This window comes from Micropterus salmoides, unplaced genomic scaffold (assembly GCF_014851395.1).
Source record: "Micropterus salmoides isolate LMB-PRFRI ecotype aquatic unplaced genomic scaffold, ASM1485139v1 Ms_hic_scaffold_20, whole genome shotgun sequence".
Lineage (NCBI taxonomy): Eukaryota > Metazoa > Chordata > Actinopteri > Centrarchiformes > Centrarchidae > Micropterus > Micropterus salmoides.
The window spans coordinates 30826910-30854879 of NW_024041151.1; the positions used below are offsets into that span (position 1 = coordinate 30826910).

The window sequence follows — 27970 nt, forward strand, 5'->3', positions numbered from 1 at the left end:
ATGTTACAGGTAATGTTAATGCATTGTTGTTAATATTATTAAATCAGTATGATTTGGACATTTGGTAAATGTGACTATGACTTGACTATGTGGTAAATTGAAAAATTGTAGTTGATGCCAAAAGGTCCACAAGTAATATCATAGTAAAACATATATATATTTTTTCTTGGTTGGACAACGACACAGCAAGTAATGTAACTAACGTTAGCTAGGGTGTGGGTGTACAAACTGTCACTGTGAAGCTAACATGTAGAGAGGAGGAGACAGTCCCAGAGCCAGCACAGCGATACTCCCAGCTCTCCTGCTGCTATAGCTAACATCACAACAAAAGCATGTCTTGGCGAACTAGAAACTAAGCTGAATGTCTATGAGTGATTAATTTAACGTTACTGACACAGACATCATGGCTGGAACGGCTGGAAGAGTGTGGGAGCCACTTTGTTTGTTTACCATTTACAGAGCCAGGGCTGAGTACAAACACCTCTTTTTTCATCGTAGACACAGAACGGACAGATAGAGGACTCTGAGGAGATATTCGCTAAATTTGACAAAAATTAGAACCACATACCCCATATGTAAACTGAATTTAGTGTAATTTAACTCATGAAAGCTGTACTTATAATGTAAACTAATAAACTAATTTGTTTTCTTTGTTCTTTCCTTTAGGAGTTCAGAGAATGAGCATCAGTGTTAGCAGGTGTTAATCCAGCTCATGTTTTCCTGTCGTCTCTCTGCTCTCATGGCTGATTACACTCTGTGAGTCCAGAGCAGGGAGGGCTGTCTGTTTGAGTTCAGTGCTGCACTCATTAGTCACCAAGCATGGGTCTTTATAGCATGCCAGCTTCTAAACACAGGGCAACACAGTAAGGAGCTTCTCTACCACTCAGCAGCATGTCAGTGCTCTAGGACTTCTCATTTCTCTTTTTTACTACAAATTACCTTGGGGTCTTGTACAGACCCAGGTCAGTGGTTTTACCATGGAGTTGGGGAAAGTTCATCTGAATCTAAAGACAGTGCTGTTGACGATGATGATGTTCAAATGGGGTAAGTAAATAGAAAGAGTTCTGCTATATTATTATTCTGTTTCCTGTGTTAAAGTACAGTTTGAAGTTCCTTTTGGATGATAAAGTACTGAAGGGAACGTCACGGACTAAATGCCAAGAAAGATTCTATGTGGCTACATGCTTGTTGTTTGAAGTTAGTGTTTAATCCTTTTTCTGTGAAAGCAACAGGTTGCATGGAAAGAGTTATTACAAGGACATAAATACCCTCAAGAGCTATTTTACCTCACATATACTATGCTAAATGACAGAAACCATATTAGTGTTAGCATTTTATCATTCATTGGACAGTCCAGAGGAGTCCTGAGGATTCTCACTTTCCTTGATCCAACAGTTAACAGGAGCAGGTCTGAGGAATGTCATCAGTGCTCTCAGAGATGCTGCTCCATGAATGGTGCACAAGTGGTTTTCAGGAGGCTTATTGGGGTAGTTTGTGGTCCCACTATATTATGAGACTCAAATAGATGGATCCAAGTGGGGGTGTTTTGTCCTTTGTGAAAATGAAAAGGGGATTTTCTACTACAAATCTACAAACTATCTACAAAGTTTTTACAAAAAAAACATGAGCATTTGGAGGATAATTATTTCAATAACAGATGCTGTTGGTCTTTGTTAGAAAAATATCTTTGGATTCTTAAATGTTGCTAGCCATGGTGTATGGTGTTATTACTATTATGACATTGTTAATGGTAGAAGGTGTGGCTTTATTTGACATTTATTTCTGTTTTTTACTAGCCCTTTCTATTAGATTTTACACATGACTGGTTGAGAATCAGAGGCAGTGCTCCTCAGTCATGCATACTCAAACAGAGCAAATGGGTGAGATCCGTAGAGAAAGGCTCATTTATATCTGTGCATGAACTGAGGTGCAGAATGAGGTCACATAATATCCAGAAAGTTTAAATTTTTGTTTTTAAACTAAAGCAATTCAAGTTGTTTGAAGGAATATTTTATCTCAGTGTTCTCAAAATGTGGGGCGGGTCACGTTTGGGGGGTTTAGAGTTATTGCAGACATGTGACTGGGAGAAAAATGTGGAGTGGAACTCAAGTTTAATTAATCTGATTTATGTGAAAACAAGACCAGAGTTCCCCCTTACTAACGCTGCTAATACTCTCGGATTCAATAGTGTGACTTGTGGAAAGGTGATAGGAATGTGAAGATCATGTTCTTGATAATGTTACTTTAATAAAATAATGTTCAACTCAGATTATCCCAAATTTATTAATGCTTTATAAATTCAATCTAGCTTCAAGGAGGTGGAGGAGAAGGTGGTGAGGACAGGGATGAAAAACTGGGAAAATGTTATGGGGTTTGAAAGCACAAACACTTTGATTTTCAGATGGTTTCATCTTTAAACAAAGCAAGATTGACCTTGATATTCCAAATTCAGATGGGGTTCAAAAATGACACTTAAACAATCAGTATCAAATTTAACATCTTGAGCAATCATAAATTACAGGTAGATATACCTCAAAAGAAGATGATAACAAGGCTGTGATTTGATATTTGAAAACGTTTTTGGGGCATTTATTGGACAGTTGATGGTACAGAGGCAGACAGGGTATATGGCATGCGTCTTCAACACTCCTACCTAGGGCTGGACGATATGGCCAAAAATGTGATCACGATAAAAAGTTTCATATCTTTCGATATTGATAATTATCACGATAAGTATCAAATAGTTTTTTCTTTCAAGTTGAGGCTGATTTTTGCTCCTGAGTGAAAGTTACAGAAACCTGATGGTTAAACTTTTCTTTATGGTCAACACTTGATGCCAAACAGTGTATCACATCACAAATCTGAGACAGAACATTCAAAATATTTATGATAAAATCTTTGTCGACAAATATCTTTAAGTAAAATTAAGTCATTAAGGGACGACACTTTTTCCTCAACAGAATAAACATCTTAATAAGAAAAATTAAGTCCTAATTCGTGCATTTATTGAATATTTATTGAACATTTGTTATATTTTTATTGAAAAAAATTATATTGCGATAATTATTGTTATTGTTTTACTGTCCAGCCCTACTCCTACCAGGTCGCTCCGGGTTTGACTGTGTTAACTGGAACTGTGTCAGGTGAACGCGACATCTGTCCTTGTCTGACCTGTTTCCTCTGCGTCACGTCTGATAAGTACAGGTGTCTGAGCAGTCAGGGTCAACCTTGTGTGGTTGGATGAATGATGGACAGGTCATAGTGTGGCGTGTGGCTCTCTGCTGTGGGTCTGGGTTTGTCCTCCGATTTAGATCTAGATTTAAGTCAGATTTTAAGAAAAATACTAGCAATTAACAAACAGGGCGACGCATGTATGTTTGAAATGGTAATGAGCTGCATGACATCTGCAGTAGAACTGCTTTTTCCCTCTATATCAACTCGTAAAAGGTCCACTTTTCCAAATTTCTGTCAAAAAAGATTTTCATTTACTCTCAAAGGTAGGTCAAATCTTCCAGTAGAGTAGATTTCAACTCATTCATCATTCAAGTTCATCAACTGTACATCCACAGCTTTTTTGCTGGTTACAGGTACCTGTCACTTGTATATCCTCTTCAAAGTTACACAAAATCTGTTAACAGTTGTTGAGACTAGCCCATCCCATTATGTCTTAGGACTGCATTTACTGTACATTGTCCAAAAAGAGATTTTGTTCTGTGCATCTCCAGAAAACATGGGTATAGTTTGCCTGCATGTGACTATATAGCCTCCAACACACATTGAGTGGCTAGTTGTCTGCGTCTGGTGTGTGGCGGGATCTCCAGAGAGATGGATACATAAATAAGAATACAGTATACATTAAAAATAGATAATTCAGATAATTGATGTCTGTGGCAGTGTGTGTAACATCAAAGGAATAGTTCAACACGTATGAGAAAATATGAGAGGGATATGAATCATCAATCTCGTGTCTGTGTGTTAATTATAGAGTTGGTGTCAGGATGTGGTTAGGCCAGCTTAGCACAAATGCTGGCAGCAGGGGGGAACAGCTAGCCTGGCTCTCTTCCAAACAGAAAATACTGAACACTGATATAAAAGTTGTCACTTTCTGAAAAAGCCAAAATGTTTAACTATTCATTTAATGCTGTTTGGATATTAAAACTTTCTGGCAATGCTCACTGCCTGTTTACATTTTGGTACTATGCTATGTTTTATAGGACCAATAGTATCATAAACTAATTCATTCCAGCACAAGTAGTTTTGCTTTAGGTTTAGTGGATCAACATGAAATAGTGTGGTTAAAATAAAGTGTTTAATATTGTCAAATGTTATACTGTAACCCCAGTACTTAGAGCCACCTAGAGTGTTATTCCACTGTCACCAAATCCTCTTGCCACATTTCATGAGGGTCCAAGTATGAGAAGCTGGTGAAATATGAGGTTGAAGTGACACAAGAAGTCAGGAAGAACAGTATGTGGGAGAGGACATGGTGACAGAGTGGACACATGCTAGAGGTTGAAGCTTCAAGCTGTAATCTGTGCAGGTATCCTGCCACCACGAGATTAGAGGAGCAAGGGGATTGGCCCAAAGAGGCCAGACGGATTACAACATGGAAAGGCTATGGAGGGCAAGGAGGCCATCAAACTGACTTGAGTGAAAGAGGGGGAGGGAAAGTAGGATGAAGAGTAGAAGTGGGGGGTTGATAAAGAGAAACAGGTGGTGATGGGGATCAAAAAGAAGGAAAGGGTGTGCACATTGAAAATCAATGCATTGACAGAGAGAGAGACAAAACTGAAAGACTAAAAAGGATCAGACATCTAAAACCAGAAAATATTACATGAATATCATCTTAGTCCTGCACTGTACTGATTTGGAAAGATGATGACGTGATGCTGACATCTTTTTATCTTAGTTTAGCCTCACCCCCTTGAGTGACCCATCTCCAGCAGCTCAGCCTCCACCGGTCTTCACCAGGTGATCTTTGGTCTGCCTCATTTCCTTCATTTGAGAGGTATATGTAGTATGTGTCCAAGCCATCTTAGAAGACGGTGTTTATGTAGAGTTCCTTATTTGAAGTCTTTTTGAAGGCCAGAACATACGGCAGATATTATATAACAGTCATTGTGGAATGAGCTGACTTTGATTAGCACTCAGCACCATTTAGCAGAACTGGCTTGATCAAGGTGAAGCAATGCATTGGGATCTTGGTTTTGAGGCTGTAGGTGTTGGAATTTCAGATGAGATGGAGTCTCTGGTAAAGACTGCAAGCTTTCTAAAGTCTGTGCTGGATATCTTGTTGGGCGCCATCATCCTAACTCATCAGACTTATCAGATACAACGCGTGAACGCACCACAAATGAGCTACTGTCCACATAGCTAATAAGAAGATGTGACTTTGCAACCCCTGGAACATGCCCCCAAAGGAGCGTTTCTTTGTCCGTGTTATCAATGGCTACAGGTGTGCTGGAAGCTGCAGTGATGTTGATAGGTACGTGTCCCGCATTTCTGATGGGTATGGGTCCTGTGTCTCTGACACATTAAACCTGTACAAAGCGTATAGTATATATAGAATATAGGCCAGCACTGCTTTACAAACACCACTTACAGTAAACTAAGTAATCACTCAAAGCAGAGATGTCAGACAGAGGCAGCCTCTTACCAAGTACAGACTCATGACCACACTCTTGCAATTGGAAAAGGGAGACATAAACAGTCCCGGTTACCAAGAGAATATAGAGAAAAAACATTGAAGCATAAGAGAGCAATATTTTGAGAAATTCCATCTATTTAATACAGGATTTTAAAGAACCTGAAGGTAATAATGAATTAAGAATAATCCTAGAAGAAGGACGAACAGCAAACCTTTCAGCCAAGTATGTGCCCCTGTGTCACAACCTGAGGGACAGCGAGTAACTCAGCCAGCTCTTGCACTTGGCATATTACATCTAGTTTACTTTTATTTGTATCTCTATTTATTATTTTTGTTTTTGCAATTTATAACTGCTAAATTGAATGGTTTTGACTGGATTAATCTTGTTATGTCATATTTAAATGTAAACGTTTGATTTTGAAACAGCTTTAGCAACATTGTTTAAATTAAATGAAACATTCCTAAAGCACAATGAACTGAACTGTATATTGTGGCTTTGCTATAAACATTACTGCTGCTGCTCAAGAAACAACATTTAGTTATATTTAAAATACACCATTTTAATACTAATATTCTTTAAAAAATAAAGATATATATATATATAAAGAATAAAGGCCTGAATTCACTTGTCCCTTTATATTGGACAGTGATTTTTTAACCCATGTTTGACCCAGCAGCACTTAGCACAAAGTTAAGTTTCTTATGAAGCAAGCAAAGGATCACCTCCTCACTCAGTTAACATGTTTATCCTGGTCTTACATCAAGGAGACTTCAACCTAATCTTGAAACCCTCAACAGCCACCTGCGACTCTCCTCTACAGGTGGCTAACACGCTCCTGCAGCCCACTATAATCTGTGAAGTTCAAACACAGTTAGTGTCTGCAGTTTAGACTGAGGAGAAGACACACCTCAACCAGAATTGGAAATGACAACAACCTTCTGCTTCGTAAGGGTGACGTGAGGCTGCAGCTGCCTGGCAGAAGTAGGACCAGCTGTCAAACGTATATAAAATTACAAATCATGAGGTTATGGGTGATGGTATAGGACAAATGAGGGGCTGGAATAACTGATCACAGACTGTGTCATTTCTGTGGTTATTTTTTTTAATTATTAAAACACATACATCTACATGTTATATTTAACTGTATTCATTTTATATTTGCAGCTTGTAGTTGCCTTGGATTAACAGTTTAGTAGTTACTAGTTGAACTTGTTTTTAGTGCTTTAGTGTCCAGTCCAATCATTATGCATAGTAGGTAGGTAGGTTTATTGTCACAATATAACAAGTTATAGAGTGAAATTGAGTTTTGTAACTCCCTTCTGATACATAGCAGACAATATACAAAGTCTCCACACAGTAAGCAGACAATGAATTAAGTTACTGTATGTAAGGAGATCAGGATATTACATGCACTCATCCTTTAGTGTAGCATGGTGTCAACACTGCTTTTAACTTTATTTCTTTTTTTTAGCTCTGTTTGTTGTGGTTTTTTATGTGTTGTCTATGTTTGTTTTATTGTCTCTACAATTATATGTGTTTTATCACTTAAAAGTCTTACCAGGGACAAGGACTGCAAATTTGTTACAGCTAGATGTCCTATATACATTACATTGGCTGCATTTTATTTAAATGTAACAATGCCTGTATGTATTGTCCCTGTCAAATAAATAAATAAAACAAGATTACAATTTAATAATTTAACTTAATTAGAGATTGTAGTAACATTTTAAACCACAGTCAGAATTATACATGACCCTCTTTCCACAAAAAACTTTTGTGTGGAGTTACGACCTGAATAAAACTGTTTTTTTCACTTTGCATTTGATTGTAAATATAAAACATTACAATGTGAATACTTTTCTTTAAGTTCTTGACGGCATGTTTGTCACTCCAACTATACAAATATAGTGAAAATGAACAATTATTCAGAATCAAAAAATGTAAAGCATTAAAACAAGAAAATGTCTTGAGAATACTGCTGTTAAAAAGCACCTTATTTATTGTGTAAAGTGTTTGCAAACTACATGTTATTGCCCTTTTGTGAATATAGCTGTACATTTAAATTAAAAGATACAAAAATACACTATTTTAGAATTCATTATTCAATTTTGCGCATTATTGCAATTAATCGCGATTAAATATTTTAAGCAGCACTATTAACAACAATAAATATGCTACGTCTGGTCAAGTTAGCAACAATAAATATGTAACATCTTGTTAAACTTAATAAAATAATAAAATTGCCTCCCTATGCAGACTTTGTCGCTCTTTACACTATGTCACCTTACATCCACCTGACGTATAATGCTTGCAGCATTAAAAAATGAGGTTAAAGGGGTTCCAAGACTATTAAAACTGACGCCACAGGATCTTGCCAAGGTGTCCATATGTAGCAGCTTGAGAGTGAGTATGAGTTGTTCCAGTTTGGCCCCGCCTACTTCAAACCACTGACAAAGAGTACAGGCAAAACCAAAAATAATATACCCCCATCCCATCCCCCATTAATATCTTCCACTTCAGTGACAATTTGAAAACAAGAGACTGATCAAAGTGTCGGGGGCTGGGAGGCTGGGAGGCTGGGAGGCTGGGAGGCTGGGAGGCTGGGAGGCTGGGAGGCTGGGATTGGTGGACGGGTAGTTGAGACTGGCCTAATAAAAGGAATGTGGACTGATTCAACAGAGACCTCATGGCATTGGCTGGAGAGGGGCGACAGTGTATGTAAATTCTCACTAAACTACCCCACCCCCCTACAACTGTTCACATTCACGTGAAATGACATATAGAATGGCCCCACTATTGTTGCTGAGAGTGGCTATTCATAGACGATAATGCACAGTGCCGTCATTACTGCACTGGCTACGAGCTGATTGAGAAACCAAACCAAAGGAACAGCCTGCAGGTTAGCCCAGTGTTCATTAACAGTGAAACTTTGTGCCTCATGCACCTTTGTGAAACAAGACTAAAAATCACACTGGAGGCCATGGACAGATTATGACAGAATGGGCCCTTGGGCACAGATGCATAAAAGGCCCTCCACCCAGGTTAACCTTCACTCTAGAGTTCTGTTGTTTGGTGAGAGCAGCACCTGAACTGAAACATTTTGTTCACGCTATACATAAAGAGAGGCTACCTAACTCCTGTCCAAAGCTTCTTGTCACAGCAGACCCACACTGACACTCTTCTCCACAGATATTACAAGAAATCCTGTGAAAGTGTGCCAATTCAAACATGTTTGAATTTTCTTACTTCTTTTAATGCAGGCTTACTGTTATTGATCCATCCGTCGTCAACCGCTTTGCCAGTCCATCGCAGCGCCACACATAGACAAACAACCAGTCACACTCACACCTAAGGACAATTTAGGGTCACCAATTCACCTAGGCCACATGTCTTTGGACAGTGGGAGGAAGCCGGAGAGAACCCACGCAGACACGGGGAGAACTCCACACAGAAAGGCCGGTTATCCACTGTGCCTTAATTATATTGATAAAATACACAATTAAATAAGTACATGAATTAATAAATTGATAGAGTGACAATGTTCTATGGGTCTGATTCAGTAGCTTTTGTTTGAATCTCAATCAAACATAACTGTTGATCCCATCCCCGGAGGTTAATCAACAAATGAGTTGCACTGCATTTACTGTATTACTGTTACTGTTACAATCCAAAAATCCTGCACATTATTGTCTTAACTCACCTACAAAACAGTAGTAAATAATTTGTTAATCAGTGATAAAGCCATTTTTAAACTTATAAACCATTTGAAATGGTGGAGTTGTGTCCCATTTTCATTCAACTTTCAGGAAATTTAACAGATTGTTAAAAAAAAAAAAAAAGGCATCCACTATCTATCTAATGTAAAAAAAAAGAAAAAAAAAGAAAAATCTGAAAAATGTAAAAAAAGAAAAAAAAAAATTGTTGTAATACACTTTTCTTGAGGTTCTGACCCTTACGTTGGGTACCACTGCTCTGTATTAGATACGTTCTGGCACCTGCATTAATTAATCCTCATCCTAACATTTCATTTGTTTTTCAGGAATCCTCTGCACAGCCACATCAGACAAATGTTTGTCTTCACCCTGCCAGAATGGAGCTTCCTGTGTGGACACCATGGATGATTATGCCTGTATCTGTACCAGAGAGGAGGTCCGATACATGGGCAAGAACTGTGATGAACTCTATGACGCCTGCTCCTTTGCCCCATGTGAAAACTGCACAAGCACCCCTGGCACCACAGAATACCACTGCATCTGCCCGGACGGACTAACAGGCGATAACTGCACAGAGGAGGTGGACGAGTGTCAGAGCAACCCATGTTCTGAACCCCGTTCTCTGTGTGTTGACCAGCTGAATGGATACTTCTGCAGATGTCCTGCTGGGTACGGAGGACAGGACTGCAGGACTCATGTGACGGACTGCATCGATGAACCCTGCAGGAACAATGGGATATGTGTATTACGACCAGAGGGCTTTGAATGCCGTTGTGCGCCAGGGTTTGCAGGGAGGAACTGTGAGGAAGATGTGAATGAGTGTTCATCAGAGCCCTGTCAGAATGGAGCTATCTGTATAGATGGAAAGGCAGAGTTCCACTGCTTCTGTGTGCCTGGTTTTCAGGGCTATAACTGTGAAATCGACATCAACGAGTGTGCGTCGCGACCCTGTGAGAACAATGCCACCTGCATTAATGAGAAGGACCACTACGAGTGTGAGTGCCTGGAAGGCTTTGCAGGTAGACCTACATCCAAAAGTCACACACACACACGTGCAATCTACCTGATGAGTATTTAAACACTACAGATACATACAGTACTCAAAGAGCAGGAGGAATGGGGGGTAATGTGTTCTGACTTTAGCTGAAATCAGTGAATGAAGATGTTTAACAGTGTGTCATCATTAGTCATCTCCTCTAAGAAGACATCAGCAACGAGACAAGGCCTTTTTGCTTGCTGACAGCGTTTATTTGTTCCCCTAGAGCTTTATCTACTTTCCTCACCATCATTTGTCACTTCCAGAGTCTTTTGTTTGTTCCTGATAAACTGGGCACGGCGAGTATTTTAAGTGCACTGTAAGATGTTTTTAGTCAGGCATCTTATCTGCAGCTCAGATAAAGTCTCTGCGCAGAGTGAGAGAAAACACTCACATCTTGCTTTTCTTCCACTCCTTGCTTTCTCCAAGAGCCTGCTCTGTGTCAGAGGAGCTTCATGTTATCTGTGAGAGGAGGGGTTAGATCAGCACTGCTGCATTCCCCTGTCAGTCTGTTTGTTTGGAGAATGTAAAGAAAGGTGTTTTATCATTGTGGATGTCTGGAGACCAGAATAGGCACACTGATCTAGACATGTGGGCAGTTCAGTGTGGTTGGTGTGTTGATTTATAAAGATTTGACTCTTTACTGTATCTATGTAGCTACATTTATCCAGTATGACAACTTCATTTCATCATCACTGTTATCAAAATCATTATTCAGATTTCTCTCCCAGTGCTTTCTACAGTCACCTCCTAACTTTCCCCTCCTCCACCAGGAGTCAACTGTGAAACTGAAATAGATGAGTGTGAGTCCAGCCCCTGCCGCAACGGAGCCACCTGCCACGACCTGAGCGCCATGTACTCCTGTGAGTGTCTGCCCGGGTTTGACGGCATCGACTGCGAGGTTGACGTTGATGAGTGTGCCAGTGAGCCGTGCCTGAATGGAGCTGTCTGTCACGACATGGTGAACAGGTAACAAGCTGAATGTGCTGTCTGTCGGAGCTGCAGCAGGGAAGACTGTGATTGAAATGGTGAGGACAGATATACCTGGGTAGCTTGTGCAGGCATCAGATGTTCCCCCGTTGAGATTGTACCGAGCCTCAGTTTGGTTTAACAACACTTTCCATTGTAAGTTCTGAAGGTATTTCCAAAATCCTCAGACATCTTTGTGTGGATTAGGAAATATAGTGGCTATTGTTATATCATGCAGTAGACAGAAGACTTCCTCATCCAGATGGCTAGAGGAGTCTTTAAGGATTTTGGAAACTCCTTCAGAGCAGCAGCAGAGCTATTGAACCACCCCCTGGGCTTGTATAAATAAAATATAATACAAATATTTACAGAACAGACTGGGGCTATAGTATACCAATTAGCAATGCTACAACCCCAGAATGGCTTGTTCAGAATCAGAATCATCAGAGTCAGTCCTGGGCCTTGTTACTGAGGCCACCTGCAGATGGGAAGAAACTGTTCTTGTAGCCGAGGTCCTGATGTAAAGCAGAGTAAATGCTCTGTATTTGTATTTGTATAGCACCTTTCTAGTCTAGTCCACTCAAAGCGCTTTTACACTACATCTGCATTCACCAGTCACACACCTTTATACACTGAGCCTAAGTGCTCAAACAGAAACTAACATTCACACACAATTCGATATATATACTCCAAAATGGCCATGGACACCAGGGCACCAGACTCGCACATGGTTCTGTATAAATACTGCTTTGGGTTTGGATAGCAGATGAGAACATTTTTATCAGATGGAATCTCACAGCTATGATGGTGTGGACATTTGGACTTCAATGGATTTTTTTGCCTCATTACAAACAATACTTTTTAAGGTTGATGGGTTACCAGGAGTGGATTGGTAAATGAATGGACCAACTGGGCACCGATGTCAGGGGGCCCCTGCCTTTGCGTGATATGACGGTTGACTGGCCAACATTTCTTGTAGGCCAGTCAATGTGCTCAGTCCTACTGGAAAAACTGAACGAATCCCCTTCACACATCATTCACTGACACCATGGGACTGCTAGATAGGAGGTGGGGCCTTTGAGGTGTGTGTGCTAAGGAGTATATAGTCTCATAATCCACCCCACATAATCTATCCCACCAAAACATCCCAGAAAGGTCTCTATTTGGGTGTGGATGCCCACACACACCTCCTCAGTGCCTTCAGCCTCATCTCTGAATTACTGCTGACATCTGATTTCTATGAAAGTTGATCACAACTCAATAATGTTGTCATCTCAAGTTAACAACCTACAGTACTTTCTCGTGATCGTGATTGAATTATGAATAAGAAGTGCCTTATTCACTCATATTGTTTAATTTATCTCTTAAAGGTACCGTCACAAATGTATTTAGTCTAAGTCTGTGAAACTTTTGCTGTTTATATCATAAACTGATGGAAAATATGGATGTGTTGCCTATAACATCAAAAGATGTCTGTTTTAAAGACTGGAGTTTGCGTTCATCACTTGTTGCCGTCTTTGTTAGTGGAACCAGAAAAGTCAAACTTTTAGAAAGGTAAAAAGCTGTCATTATTGCTACTTTATCTTTAGCCTCTTCTGCATTAGCTTCAGCTTTCAGCCTTGATGGTGGCCAATTGGTTCACACTAATTAAATTCTAACCAAGCTGAGAGCATGTTCATGTTTCTTGAGGAATATCAGTTGAAACAGTAGAAAGCAGTGCCACTAGAGCTTTGAGAAATCCCCATGGCAGTTTCCTGTTTACATATTACTCGTTGTCGGAATGTTGATAAAATGTATGTATGTCTCTTGCAGCTATAAATGTGACTGCAGTGAGACAGGATTCGAGGGTGACCTCTGTGAAGTGGATATCCCTGAGTGTGCCTCTGATCCCTGTCAGCATGGTGCCACATGTCTAGAGGGAGTCAAAGGATACACCTGTCTCTGCTGGCCAGGTACTGAACTACATGCTGAACACCAAGTATTTATAACACAAGGATACACAAAGGTTGTGAACTGAGCAGACTGGGATCAACTAGTGTTTTTGCTTTGCACCACAACATTAGGTAGGTATGTATATTTATTTTATCACAGTGTAACAAGTTATAGCAAGAAAAGCCCTTCTGCCACATAGCAGCCAATTTACATCAATATAAAAGCATTTATCAAATGGGGAAAACAGAAATAAACTTTATTTAATGGAGCAGCTGAGGATGAATTTGAGCTTAAAAGTCTGGTAGCCTGGGGGGAAAGCTGCTCTGCATCTGGTGGTGCGGCAGCTGAAACTTCTAAAAGTAAGTGTAAAATCGTAGATATGTAATACTAAAAAAACAAAAGCAAATGTAAAATATATGATTAATATAATATAATACAACACATTCACAGAATAACATTTTAATTGGTTATTTACACCAATATGCTATCAATAAGGATCAATAAGACTTGCAAGTTAGAGCTCTGTGTGGCTTCACAGCTTGCTAATATACTTACAATGATAATGTTAACACTGTTGATATATAAATGTGCTCATGTATGGAAGTGTGGAATCAAAGGTTCAGTTGGGACTTCTTCAAACTTTGTGACCAATCTAAGACATATGTGGCAAATTTCACCTGTTAGTGTTCAGTGTAAAACAAATAACAAGTTTCTGTGTTGTTTTCCTCTAGGTTATGAGGGACCAAACTGTGAGATTGATATCGATGAGTGTGCTGAGCAGCCCTGTGAGAACAGTGGGGAGTGTTTTGAGCGTTCAGATCCGTCTCACTGGGAGCTGGACTGGGAGCTCAGCTTTGCAGACGCAGCTGGGTACATCTGCCAGTGTCAGCCAGGGTTTGCTGGTCAGTTAAACTAAAGAAACCAATAAGCAAAACTCAGTCCTTTCACCTTTTAAAATCTTCTGACAAACATTTGATTTCTTTCACATTACAGGTGAGAACTGCTCCGTCAACATTGATGAGTGTGAGTCTGAACCCTGCCAGAATGGAGGCTCTTGTAACGATAAGATCAATGGCTACACCTGCACATGCTCTGTTGGGTTTCTAGGTAAGTCTTTCACCTTGTAATGAACGGACAGAGTCATCTTTTGCATGTTACAATTGAGAAAACTGTATGTACTTCACATAGCCTTTCTATCATTGTAAAAAGAGGGCCCAATGGAATGATGATGGAATGGTGCAGCCATAAACAGCGTGGAGGACAAGATCCAACAAAAAGAGCACATTTTGTACTACAAATAAGAATAAGCTTGATTTGTCGAACTTAGACTGCTGAACCCTCAGTTAAATTTAAGATAACTTTGGAATGTATTTTTGCACAGAACAATGGCTGTATAATTTCTTTCTTGGATTTTAACAGCCGGTACATGAGGAATGATTATAGCAAAGGGTGGTGATGGCGCAATGGATAAGACACATGCTTTTGGTGTGAGAGACCTGGGGTTTTTTTTGGATAAAAGCGCCAGCTAACTGAATAAATGTAAATGTAAGAAAAACCTGTTTCCATGGGCACCTGACCATTGTTTTAAGACAGACGTGTAACCTATCTTTTAAGGCACTGGTTCTCAAAAAAGTTTTGTTTGTTTAGTACTAAAATGAACCTATGGTGAATTAGTTATCATAATTTAGGCTTCTATTTATTGATACAGATTAGGTTTGGTGGACGTTTTTTGAGCGAGAAATGCAGGGGGCGAGAAAAGAGGTCTAGTACAGGAATTAGTGCCACAACCAATTCCTGTTTTCATAATAGTTTAGTCTATGAAACATCAGATAATGGTGAGAACAGCCCAGAGCCCCAATGTCTTTTTTCCTCTCACCAACACACACTTTAAGATGTTTCTTAAAGGGATAGTTGAGGTTTTTTGAGGAGAGGTTGTATGAGGGTTAGGGTTAGACCGTGGCCAGCTCACTCCCTGTTTGGAGAAGCAGACAGTAGTGATGTGTCAGTTGTGAACATATAAGTGAATGATGGGAGACGATTTCTTCAACGAGCTGTAATTTCCATGACTAGCAGACAGGAGTCCCAGCAGGAGGGCAGAGCAATGCACTGCTGGCAGAAAAATTCATAAAAAAAAAAAAAAAAGATAGAAGCAATATCAGCTCAAGTGTACATGATATTCAGAATATTTTCAGTGCTGCATTGTTTTGCTTCCCTGCTGGGGTAATTACCATTTTTAAAAAAATATTTTGAATGTTTTCATATTTGTGTTTCTGTTACATTTTTACAGAAAGATTCACACGTGTTCACGTTGCAGCCCACATTCACATAAACCCCCACTCTTCACACTAATAAAAAGTGTAAGCACCTCATTGTATGCGCTCTGTCACCAATTTGTATTGGTGACAGAGCGCATACAATATTTTAGCTTTGCATATGATGAGTGTTCATCTTTGTGAGTGTTAACCATGCTTAATGGAACTCCGTCACTGAAGAGATAAAGAAAGAAATCCAATTAAGGTACACAACAAAAGAAAAAAGCTGTTTTAAGAAATGACTGAACCTTTTTTATTAGTGAAACTATGTTCAATTTATGGCTTCAGTAGGAACCAATGAGCTAAGAGCCATAGACCTGGTAGGGTCAGAAAGAGAGACAGACTAACACGCTCTTTCTTTTCCAGTGCAGCTCTGGTACCCTCTAGTAGTCAGCAATCGTCCTATCTGACCCTCAGTGTCTCCCTCCAGGTGAGCTGTGTGAAGAGAACATTGATGAATGTGAGAGCCAGCCTTGTCAAAATGGTGGTTGGTGTGAAGACGGCAGGGCGTCCTACACCTGCCACTGTCCTGAGGCAGAGCCAGGTGAACTTCCCTGGGGAGGAGATCACTGCCACGTGAAACTCCATGGCTGTGTGGACCATGAATGCCAGAACGGAGCCACCTGCCACCCATGGCTGGAGAGTGGAGAACACGGTCACACATGCTTGTGCCCCCCTGGCTTCTACGATGAGCAGTGCTCCACCAGAACAACCTTTTCCTTCTCCACTCCTGGATTCATTCACATCCAGGTTGTTCTAGAAGAAAGGACACGGAGGGAGGTTGAGCACCAAGTTCACAGTGGTTTCGGGTTACAGCTACGCTTCCGGACAACTATACCCAATATGTTGCTCTTCTACAGAGGTGATGTGGACTGTCTCCTCCTCTTGGAGATTGTGAATGGTGGTCTTCATGCAAAAGCCTTTTCTGAGGAGTCTGAACTGGATGTCACTTTTCCTGGTTTGGTTAGTGATGGAGACTGGCGGGATGCTCATGTGTTTATAGATAATGAAGGTCTGGTCTTGATTCTAAAAGGCCCTGGCTGTGACAGGGAAGGATGCAGAGTTATAGACAGCGGTACTGATGAACCACCTTTCCAGCCCTCTGAAGCCTTCACTCATATTTATGTAGGTGGAGCACCAGAGGAGCTTTTAGAGTACTCTCTAAGTGGTGCAGGCTTCATTGGATGTATGGAAGACCTGATGATCGACTCTAAGCCTGTCCTACCCCAAACACTTCCAGAGGACCAAGGCCATGAGCTGGGGTGCAGTAAGACTGAATGGTGTGAGCCCGACCCCTGCTATGGACATGGACGCTGTGTGGACCTGTGGACCAGCTATCAGTGTGACTGCTACCGTCCCTTCCACAGTGAGAGCTGCTCTGAAGGTACGCACCTTTTCTTTTGACAAATCTTGTCTAACCAGTCATAGGTGTACCACACTGTAAAGTACTCTGTTACCGATAAAAGTCCTACATTCCAAAAATGACTTAAATAAAATTGTGCAGAGTGGACCTGGTGAGTGATGACAGTTTCTTTATGACAGGACCCAAAAACAAAAGTAAAGATGCAATTAGCTAACATATTTATTTCCTATATGATGGCCACCTACAGAAAAGGTCTTGATTGCTACAGATGTTGCGTCTTTAAACATCTGCTGCCGTGTGAACTGCTGCATTGCAGTGCCATTCCGGATGCTGCAGTCCTATTACTAAATGTTCCAGTCCTATTTTACATGTGATCAATCCAAACTTCCAATTTTCCCCATGCAGAACTCCCTTCATGGACATACAGCCATGAGGACACAGTGAGTTTCAGTGCCTACGATGTAGGTAAGAGCCATGGGAACAGCTTCAATGTGTCCTTCTTCGTGAGGTCATTAAAGCCAGACGGGCTTCTGTTTCAGCTGAGGAGACCCACAGAGGATGAGGGGGGAGAGGTCTACTTCTCAGTCTACCTGGGGATGGGGAGGGTTTTTGTCAGCTCTCTGCCTAACAGTGCCCCACTGACCGCTCCCATTTTTGTGACCACTGGCGAGAAGCAACTACTACAGGTGGAAGTCCGACACAAGCAGGTGATCTTTGAGCATGCAGGCCTTCGCTATGGAATAGGAGAAATTCCTGAAGTGAATGTTAACAGTGGGGATAAGGTCTATGTTGGAGGACTTCCGGGAGACTGGAACTCTTATTTGTGGGGGGGGCATTACAAAGGTTGTCTGCAGGACCTTCGTTTGGACTCAGTGCATCTAGATGTGGATGCCTGGAACGCCTCTGATGAGGAGGAAGTGTATTTACCAAGTGATGCTGAAAATGCTAAGAAGGGCTGTGTCAGTGATGATACTTGCAAGGTAGGAAAAAGTTCCTTAATCTGCTTTGTTCCTTGCAGTAGTACTGTCACAATAATTGCTGTTCTGCTTTCTGTTATGATTTACAACAAAGGGATGATGGGAACTGCTTGTAAAAAAGATGCACTCTACAGAGAGCTATCTGCAGCTATGATTCCTTTCACTTGGCCAAAAGAATTACTGAATTACCAAATGGTGGCAAATGGCTGCAAAGCCCCCATCACTGGCAGTAACATCAAAATAAAATCTAACTTCAACATGCATGAGCATTAGATCTTAGTTAAATACGAAATAGTGTCAGGACATGCACTACATAATGGATGTGCTCTACAGCTGTTTAAATACCACATGGCTGATGAATGAGCCAGTGAAGTTGAAGTGTCAGTCAGCTGATGCGAACGTGATTTCAGTACTCTAACTGAATTAACACTATGCTTCATGTGATATGCTACAAGGCTGGCAATGAGTGCAACCATCTTGGAATAATGAATACCATCAATAAACCATCTAAAGTCATAATACTGTGAAGTTCTCTCATTGTAACCATTTTACCAACACTGAACGAATACAGCAATAGTGCCCACAAAGGTGTGTCAGCGAGGATGCTAAATCTGCAGCTCCTCCCAACTTAGACTGCCTGCAGAGAACTCACATAGTGCCAAAGCCTCATAGTGACCAAAACTAAACACACAGATGAGCCACCGACGCACAATGTACTCTCAACGTTTCTTTAGCACCGTGTTAACTTGTTGAAATATGGACGGAATGAGGCAGCCCTCAAATGACAGTTTTGGATAGAGCTCTTACCAAAGAGAACACTTTCAACCTTTATACTTTTAAAACGGTTCTGATGATTATTTGCTCAATGCTTCCCTCTACAGATGAAGCCTTGTCAAAATGGAGGAGAATGCAGCATCACATTCAACGATTTCACGTGTTCCTGTCCAGAGGAATACACCGGAAAGACCTGTGAGACCCGCGTGTGGTGCGTTAGTGATCCTTGTGTCAATGGTGGCCACTGTGTGGACCTTCCTGATGGATATGAATGTAAGAACATCTGCATCATTTTATGACTAGTCAGAAATTACAATACTACTGCCCACATGTAAACATTTCATCCATTTTTGATTGTGACTTCGAAATACTTTGCCAGAGGATCTAATTCAATGTTTACAATATTAGCAGAGTGCAAATAATAATTATTAGCACCGATAGTATATAAGTAGTTTGACATTTTGGGGCTGTAGGGTTGAATGTTTTCCCACGATTTTAAAATGCTTATTTCCCAGGAATATACAGTATATGAGTAAACTGTATGTGTCATACATTTTAAACATGGACCTGCAGATAATGAATAACATAATTTATGGTATTACTCTTTCATCTTTTTTAGATTATGTGGTGATATTCTTAATACAATATCTATTCCTCTTAATAGTACAGATGTAGTGACAGGGAAGGGAATTCTGTTGCATCCAGCTATTTCAGGGTCTTGTTTCGATGGTTTGAGGAACAGGTACATTGTTCTTAAACGATTAGGAGTTCTGGGGTGGTCTTCTGCACTCACTGCTCCACCTTTGAATGCTGCTCTGCACTCTGATTTTTAGCATAAAAAGTCGCTGGGAAAAAAAAGCCCAGCTACAAAGTTGTTCCAGTTATATCACCATAATAGCCACATTTACAAGAGGCCTGTATTTATCATTTACTGTATGAAAGGTCCTACACTGACTTTCATTAAACAGTGGGAGAGAGTGACACTCACATCTGTAAAGGAGAAATTGTGATGACATGTTATAGTTTCCTCATAGTTGCGGTTTTGTTAAGTTTGCTGAAAAGATTCAGGAGCAGACAAAAGGCAGATTAACGGTAAACTCAGGTTTATTCACAAAAGAAATCTGAAGAATTGATAGATGGGACGCTTGCAGGTATGAGCGAGGATTCCAGGCTTTGTGTGGGATTGAAAGCAGCGTCCTCAAAACACGTTCCAGGCAGGCAGGCAGGCGGGCAGGCAGGCAGGCAGGCGGGCAGGCAGGCAGGCAGGCAGGCAGGCAGGCAGGCAGGCGGGCAGGCAGGCAGGCAGGCAGGCAGGCAGGCGGGCAACATTAGTTGCTAGTCGCAAAAAGACTTTGGTTCTATTGAGTGGGCTGGAGCGGGAAAACAGGGGAAACATGAGGATGGAGGAGGGGACAAGGCCAAATCATGACAGGTTTGGAGTAATAAAGAGGGTAAACATGAACTTGCTGAAAATAGCTTTTTATGATTAGTTTTTTTCTGTATGGGAAAATAACATAGGTAACAATTTAAAATATATTGCTAAAATTATTTAAAATATATATACATGAACAAATAAATAAATAAATATGATATATATATATATATATAGATAGATAGATTTTAGCTGTAATCAAGCTTAGCTCATCACATGTATGCAGGTGACTTCCAGCATCCAGCCAGGGGAACATACAGGTGTGTTCAAAGAAAAGCTTTCTCTTTAGAAGGAGCTGTATCACAATCAAAGTCATCATTAATGCCTGCGGAAGATGTTGGTTCTGACAGAATCATCACTGTTACACAGATGCAGGTACCACTGTGAGGACATCAGTTTCTGCAGAGACATGTTCTCCTCTGCTCTTAGAACCCCTTTGGAACTCTCCTAAATATCTGCAGAGATAGGAGTGTTTTCCTAAGTAAGGTCTAAGAAGATAAAATGCTTTTACTACTAGTCCTAAAAGTAGGACCCACAATGCATGGTATGCTGGGGCAGCAGATACCCTGAGCTGAGCTATCGACAGTTGGTGCATAGTAAGTTAAATTGCTATTGGTTCTGCAACAAAGAAATGCAAATCCTATTTGTGAGGCGGTTCCTTTATTAAATGAGATCAAAACAAAACAATAATAATGCAGATATTTCTCCATGTCGACCCTTAGGTGTGTACAATGCCACATTTGAGAACAACCCTGTGCACTACAGTGCTGGAGGCTCCCTGGCTCAGCCTGTCTCTGACATATACATTGAGCTGCGGACTCGTTCAGAGAACGCTGTGCTCCTGAGGGCCTCCTGGGGCTCTGACCTGCTGATGGTGGGTCTGCTGGACTCTTCTGTCCGGTTGGAGATCCACATTGGCAACAGTGTCGAGACGCTGACCTTTTCAGGAGTTCGTCGAGTGGCTGACGGGAACTGGCATCGTGTGAACATCTCAATGGCAGAGAAGGAGCGCAAAGCCTCTCCCTGGGTCATCACCGTGGACGGAATCACAGATGCCACAAGCATGCCGGAGCACACGGGAAGCCTTCACTTTCTCAATGAGAAGGGGGCCACTTTGGCTATCGCAGAGAGCTTCACTGGCTGCTTGGGTGCAGTAAGAGTTGGAGGAGTCTACCTTCCTTTTGTGGATGACCAGAAAGCCCCGCAGCCATCTCAGTTCCATTTAGATGGAAAACCAAAGATTCATTTGGGTTGTACCAGCGCTCCTGTTTGTGATTCAGATCCTTGTCTAAATGGAGCCACATGTGAAGATCTCTTTAATAAATTCAGCTGTGTCTGTGACTCGGGCTGGGAGGGAGAACAGTGTGAGACAGACACTGATGACTGTGCATCTCAGCCCTGTGTTTATGGAAGCTGTAAGGACTACTTGGCTGGTTTTGAGTGCCGTTGCCACCCTGGATATACTGGCACGCTTTGTGATGAGGATCTTGACGAATGTGAGCATCATGCCTGTGAGCATGGAGGCACCTGTCAGGATGGACCCAACATGTACACCTGTATATGCCCCAAGAACTACAGTGGTCCTCTCTGCCAGTGAGTACTCCCTCATCCATCTATGAATTGGTTTGAACAGGCAGAGCTATCTGTAGCTTTAGCATAAGACACAAAGCAACATGGGACTCTGGATTTTCATTAAGCATTCATTGAAGTAAAGTTTCATACCTTTGTCACCAGGTGGGACTATCCTCCACTAAAGTGTGGTGAAGATGTCCAGTGTGCAAATGATGCTATCTGCAATGATGGACTGTGGGGAGCGAACTGTACATGCATGCCAGGTTTCACAGGCAGCAGGTGAGCTCACTTTTGATAGATTTGACTGTTTTTCTATTCATTTTATATTATTGTTTCCCTTCTCTGTCTCTCCTGGTTTTGAGATATCTGTCTCCGACCCTTACCCAACCCTTGTTGTGATAAGTCAAAGTATCTGTAGTGGGAACGATTATCTGGCATCATAAGAGGAAGCTGAAACAGTGTTGTCATGCAAAAGCATTAAAAGGACAATTATTTTTTAATAGAGTGTGAAGAAGAAATATATTTGAACACAGTTAGATATTTGGACTGTGATTCACTACTTCTAGTCACTACTGCATAGTGCTGTGACTTCTTATGCTCTGCAGATTTCAGAGAAAACAATATTAAAAGAAATGAGAAAAGGATAAAACATAGCAGGGCCGAAACAGAGCTATTCATATTCTCACCTTATTAAGGTAATATGCTGTGAAGCTTGGGAGAATTTACCACTGGACATGAGAAAAGTGTATGTTAAGCCTCTTTCACCACTTTACATCTGATGGTAATTTAACGTGTCAGCCTCATGTCTAAATAAGCACCCTGGTCACTTTTAGGTGAAGGTCATACCATACTGGTGAGGAGGACTGCACTGCCACCTCCCCTCCCCGTGAAAAAAGACTTATCTATATTTATTTAATATTATCCAAGAATTGAACATGACTCTATCATAATCTATCATAAAATTTCAGGTTTCTATCAGAGGAAGATAAAGTGACTTTAATAGTAGAGTAAGCATAGAGCATGAACAATATGATGTACATGGCATTTGTTTTTGTTTTTATTTTCCCATTATTATAGAAAGCACACACTTTGTTTTGCTTGAAGGACATCTGACGGAGCGTGCCTCCTCTCACACACCAGCTACCAAATAGAGCACAGTTTCTCTTTCCATATGTGCTGTCATGCCTGAATGATGCTGTCAAAGTCACCTCTGCCTAAATACAAAGAGCCCTCACTGTAACAGGCAGATAAAGCCAGCAGTGTTACATATTCCACGTCTAAAAAGGGCTATTCTGTACAATTTTTAAAAGGACCAGTTCATCCAAATTTAAAAACAAAACAAAACATATTTTGTGTCTTGCCTCTGCAGGTATGGTTTGGGATATCTACCTCTGAGATTTCATTGTTCACATTGAGGTCTATATCTCTGTGACAGAGACACTGTTCCTAGAAAGACACATTGCTCTGAGCAGCACAAACTAAATTCCTGTTATTTCCGTTGTTGCATGTGTTTTAACGCTGTCATAAAGACTTAGGAGGAGCAAACACTTGACTTCTCAGACAATTGTACAGTCAGTGGTGTTTGTGGAGCATCTTTGTGACGGTGTATTTTCTGTCTTGCAGGTGTGAAATGGAGACTAATGAGTGTGAGTCTAACCCCTGTCAAAATGGTGGTTCCTGTTTGGATCGGTTCAACATGTTTGTGTGTGAATGCCTGCCTGGCTACAGCGGTCCAGTCTGTGACAGTAACGTATGTTTATTACATTTTTCTTAGTATTCTACATACAAGTCAAGAGATGTCCATTTCCCCTTGTTACTTGGCAACATTTAACACTACATCCATAATGTTATATGTTCAGCATTATAAAACAGATGTTATTTTTATCTAAGACATATTGAAATGTCTCTAAAGACTTCCACATCCATGTCATTTATTTATTCAGGATGTGTTTTCAGATAGTTGTTATTTTAAACTGCAAATGCAAAAAAAACAGTCCCTTTATGAAATGTTGGTCCATGTCTGCATCAGTAAGGAACTCTCTGCCCTCTGTGCCTTTGCAGAAACAAGCCCATAAACAGGGAATCCCCTGGCTGGTGGTAGCCATCCCGCTGCTCTGCTTCTGTGTGTTGATACTGATCATTGGCTTGACCTTTATGGTACTCACGGCGAGGAAGAAGCGGCAGTCGGAGGGCGCGTACAGCCCCAGCGCTCAGGAGCTGGCTGGAGCACGGCTGGAGATGGACAGCATGCTCAAAGTCCCACCAGAGGAAAGACTCATCTGACACATGAAGGGTGTTGGGAGGGGGGGGTCTGAGCACTGCAGGTAGGTGCACAGGACTCATTGTGAAACCTTCAGATGCTCTCAATACCTGGGCTGGACTGAAGGAAATATGCCCTCTCCTGGTGGTGACCAGGTACTGACCCAGTAACAGAAATGTTTTAACCATGTGGGTACTTTGAGGACGTCTGAGGAACCAGCCCCAAGAAACATCTCCTCAGAAACTCACTGATAGGATGGGTTTCTGAGGTGCATTTCCACAGTTTAACTCTACACACTGGTTTCTCTGGCTGGTTTTATAGTCCTGACTAGTGTGTAGAAGCTTTATTTCACGACTCACTGCACGGTCCAGTGCTACAAGCACACAAACAATGGGAAATGGCTTCTGGTGCTTCCATTAGTCAGAGGATCATGGTACACCTGTGGTGCTGCTGGAAACTAGGTTGCATTCATAGGAAATAATTATCATTAGATGTCAGGGGCCCAAGCAGCGTCCCGCACTGTCAAGCAAATACACAGGGCTGTAAAGCTGCAGATTCTTTATTGGCCACTAGAAGCTGGATCTAAGAAAGGCTGTGCTGGAGTTAAGATTTACATTTTCAAATAATTTTATAATTAATAAATAAATAATAAATATAACAACACTTTAAAATGAATAAGAAAAATGTTACACAACAGAAAGTGTTGATTAAGTGCAAATACTGGAAACAGACCTAGTGAACAAAAGATGCCGCACATGAAGCATGTGACTTAAACATCACTCAATCTTACACTGAAGAGACAAAAACATCCGATCTGACCTTCCTCACATTTCTACATGAAACAAACTGATTTTTCCTTCATGTTTTCCACGTGGTTCTTGTTTGTTTGAGCTTGGGCTGGAGCTCTTTTAATTGATCTTCATCTTGTTTTGTGTTGTCTTCTGAAACGGTTATTATTGTTATAACCATTATTAACCCTGGAAACACAGACAACACGACTTCTACACCTTTCTCAACAGTGACATTGGCGCTGTCACGCTGTAACTGCTGCATTCTGTCAATGCTGGACTGCCAGTCGTGCTCAACATTCCATTTAGTTGAATATTGTACACAAAACCTGTTCAAAACTCAGCACAGCCACACTCTCTGTTACAGCAGGTTGAGGAACGTGGACTTCCTGGTTCCACTAACTGATTAAAATAGAAAACTGAGAGGGTGACATCATAGAGATTAGCAGCAATTATCAAATCAACTCTTTCCTCCCCACTAAAGTATTGTAGCACTATGACAACCTGATGACAGAACAGTTGGAAGCAGTTCTATCAAAGAAACTCACCAAGAGCACCAGGAAACGTACAGCACCTTAACAACGTCACAGAGCAGATGATGTTTAACAAGCTTATAAGAAGATACCACACATGCTTATCATGAGCTGCTCTGGTCTGCAGGGAGCTATAGGACAATGTAGGAAAGCACTCAGTGAGGTTAGTCTGGGGCCACAGGGTAAATTTGGCTACTGTAGTAGGACGTGTACCAGTCGGTCCCTGACAGGTGGACAGGCTGTGGCCACCTTGAGGTTTCTCGCTCCATGTGCTATCCATCCAGCTCCATTATTTTCATTATTTTGTGGGAGGCTTTCATGTCTTGCCCCAATCAAGACTGCTCTCTTTAGTTTGTAACCTGCACACACAGCAGCTTTATTATAAGCCCAGAGAGCCCAGTACTTCTGTGCTCAGTACAACAATGACCCGGACCCAAGTGTTCTGTGTCATTTAGTGTGAGGCAATTTGATTAAAGATAGAGTATGCACTATGTGAGCACAATACAAACAAGAACAAGAGTCTGACAATTCCCATAATGCTTGACCATCGACGTTGCACATCACTTTAGTGCACTCTTTAAAAAAAAAAAAAGAATCTGTGAAAAGAATTTCTAGCTCCAGTTCTTATGTGCTGTCACACACTTATAGACTTTCTCAACAACAAAAGCATTGATACAAGACACAATAGTTTGAAATCATGAAATGTGGGATGACACTGAAGCTTCTCGCTGGCAAATAACAACAGCCTCCAAGGAATTCCTGTGTATCAGAGGAAGCAGAGAAAAAGAGGCTGAGGAAATATCCATTACAAAATAGTGAGCAAAAGGGGAAATCCATACAGAAACACACAAAACATCTAATGTATATTTAAAAAAAATTATAATTCCGTTTCAGAGCCATTTACCTTGTTTTGTTGACATTTGTTGGTCTAGTTGTCCTTGTTAGGAACGCAGCCTGTTGTACAGTTTACTCCACAAGCTGACTTTCCCGTAGCGGTTTCTCTGTGTGACGCATGTACAGTTTGTATATTTATGTTTATTCTGTTAAACTGTTGTTGGACTTTGAGTTTTACTGTTAGCATGTGTCTGCTCATGTTTGTCTCAGCCTCTTTAGTAGCAACTTCACGTTTGTTTACAGAAATTGAAGAATATATTAAACCCAGGGGAATTCAAAAGTGTTTCTTGGGAGATGAGAACAAACCGCTTCTGTACATATGAAGTTCTCAGTATGTAAAATATATTTTTAGGATGTGGTTGAAATATTGCACCAAAATAAAATGTAAAGTTTGGAGGAAAAAACATGACATCCTGCAACATACTATAATGTGAAAAATGTGACAATATTAGTTTTTTTTTTTTTTTTAACAAACATGGAATCATTTGGTAAGAATTTAGTTCCTGGCTGCACAGTATGTCACCGTTCTCTTTGTCGTCTTTATTCTGACATACACAATCCAGGATGTTTATTCATAATGTATTTTAAAGATGCAACAAAATGAAATGCGTTCTTAAGTGTCCCTCTGATTAGCCTCCGTGCGTTTGGAAAACCAGACTCCATACACAAAAAGCAGGGGCTTCTGTCTGACCCCCATTTTAAGACTACAATTTTGACTTGTGTGCAGAAAAAAAATGTTTCCTAGATCAGATTCATTTGTTGACTAAGGAAACTATTCCATTATAACTTCATAAGATATGTGAAGAAAAATGAATTAGAAGAACATGTTATAGTAGCTTTTGTGATTCAGCCAGGGGGGCTCATTTATTATTAGGTGCGTTTGACTCATGCGACGGTGCGCAGCGCAGACTTAGCGTGATTCATGCTGGACTAATGCTGCGTTCCAGGCAACTGGGAACTCGGAAATTGACCTCTGACCTCCAACTATACAAAGTACCATAGAATGCCACTTGAAGTCGGATTTCATACTTGTGAACTCGGAGAAAAAATATGTAGCTCGACTTCAGGAGTAGCAGCTGGATGACATCACACAACAATGGCATCTCCCATGGAAGCACACATAAACCATAAACTAAGAGGCAAAGTAAAGGATTAAATTAAAATAATAGGCCTACATACTAGTATCAAATAGTAAATCTTGTTCTGCATGTAAATTGATGTAGAAATACGTTGTCAATGTTATTAGGCAGCTGGTTACAGTAAAGAATCTCTGAAAGTCATCTTCTCTGCCCAAAAGTTATTCAGGAAAGTCTTTGGACACATTTGGAAATATAGCCCACAACTTTTGCCTACTTTTGAAGTACCAACTGATGTAGCTAGAAGGATACACAGTTAACGAGTAACCTATATTTAATGTTTGTTTTTAATAAAATGACCATCCTTTTAATTAACACCAAGCGCACTGCTGAGGGTTTAACTGCACATAATTTTGCCAGTTTGTCACGGTCAGCCATGTTTTTCGTTGACTATCGGCGTCAAAAAAATCTGCTGGCCGGCTGAGATCTGCTAAACTTGGGGGAGAGGAGCAGCTCAGCAACCTTTGGACAAATAAACACCCGTAGTCTGTCTGGATTCTGCTCTGACAACTACACCGTTTACTCGTGGGAAGAGCTAGGAGTAAACTGCTTTTATTAAATGAGCTTTTTACTTTAGTTTTTGGAATTTCAACGTTGATTTATCTTCACTGGAGCTTCTCAGCAGCTTCCG

General features: G+C 40.9%; 1 protein-coding gene across 1 annotated transcript; it reads left to right on the forward strand.

Moving 5' to 3' along the window:
• The first annotated feature begins 945 nt into the window (after nt 1-945).
• crb2a (crumbs cell polarity complex component 2a) lies at nt 946-27955 on the forward strand. Its single transcript, XM_038734711.1, has 13 exons — nt 946-1044; nt 9688-10380; nt 11171-11366; nt 13179-13318; nt 14030-14200; nt 14292-14405; nt 16041-16994; nt 17379-17953; nt 18832-18997; nt 20879-21749; nt 21891-22007; nt 23352-23478; nt 23790-27955. The coding sequence occupies exons 1-13, from the start codon at nt 978-980 to the stop codon at nt 24009-24011; spliced, it is 4413 nt and encodes a 1470-aa protein (XP_038590639.1). The 5' UTR covers nt 946-977; the 3' UTR covers nt 24012-27955.
• The last annotated feature ends 15 nt before the right edge of the window (nt 27956-27970 follow it).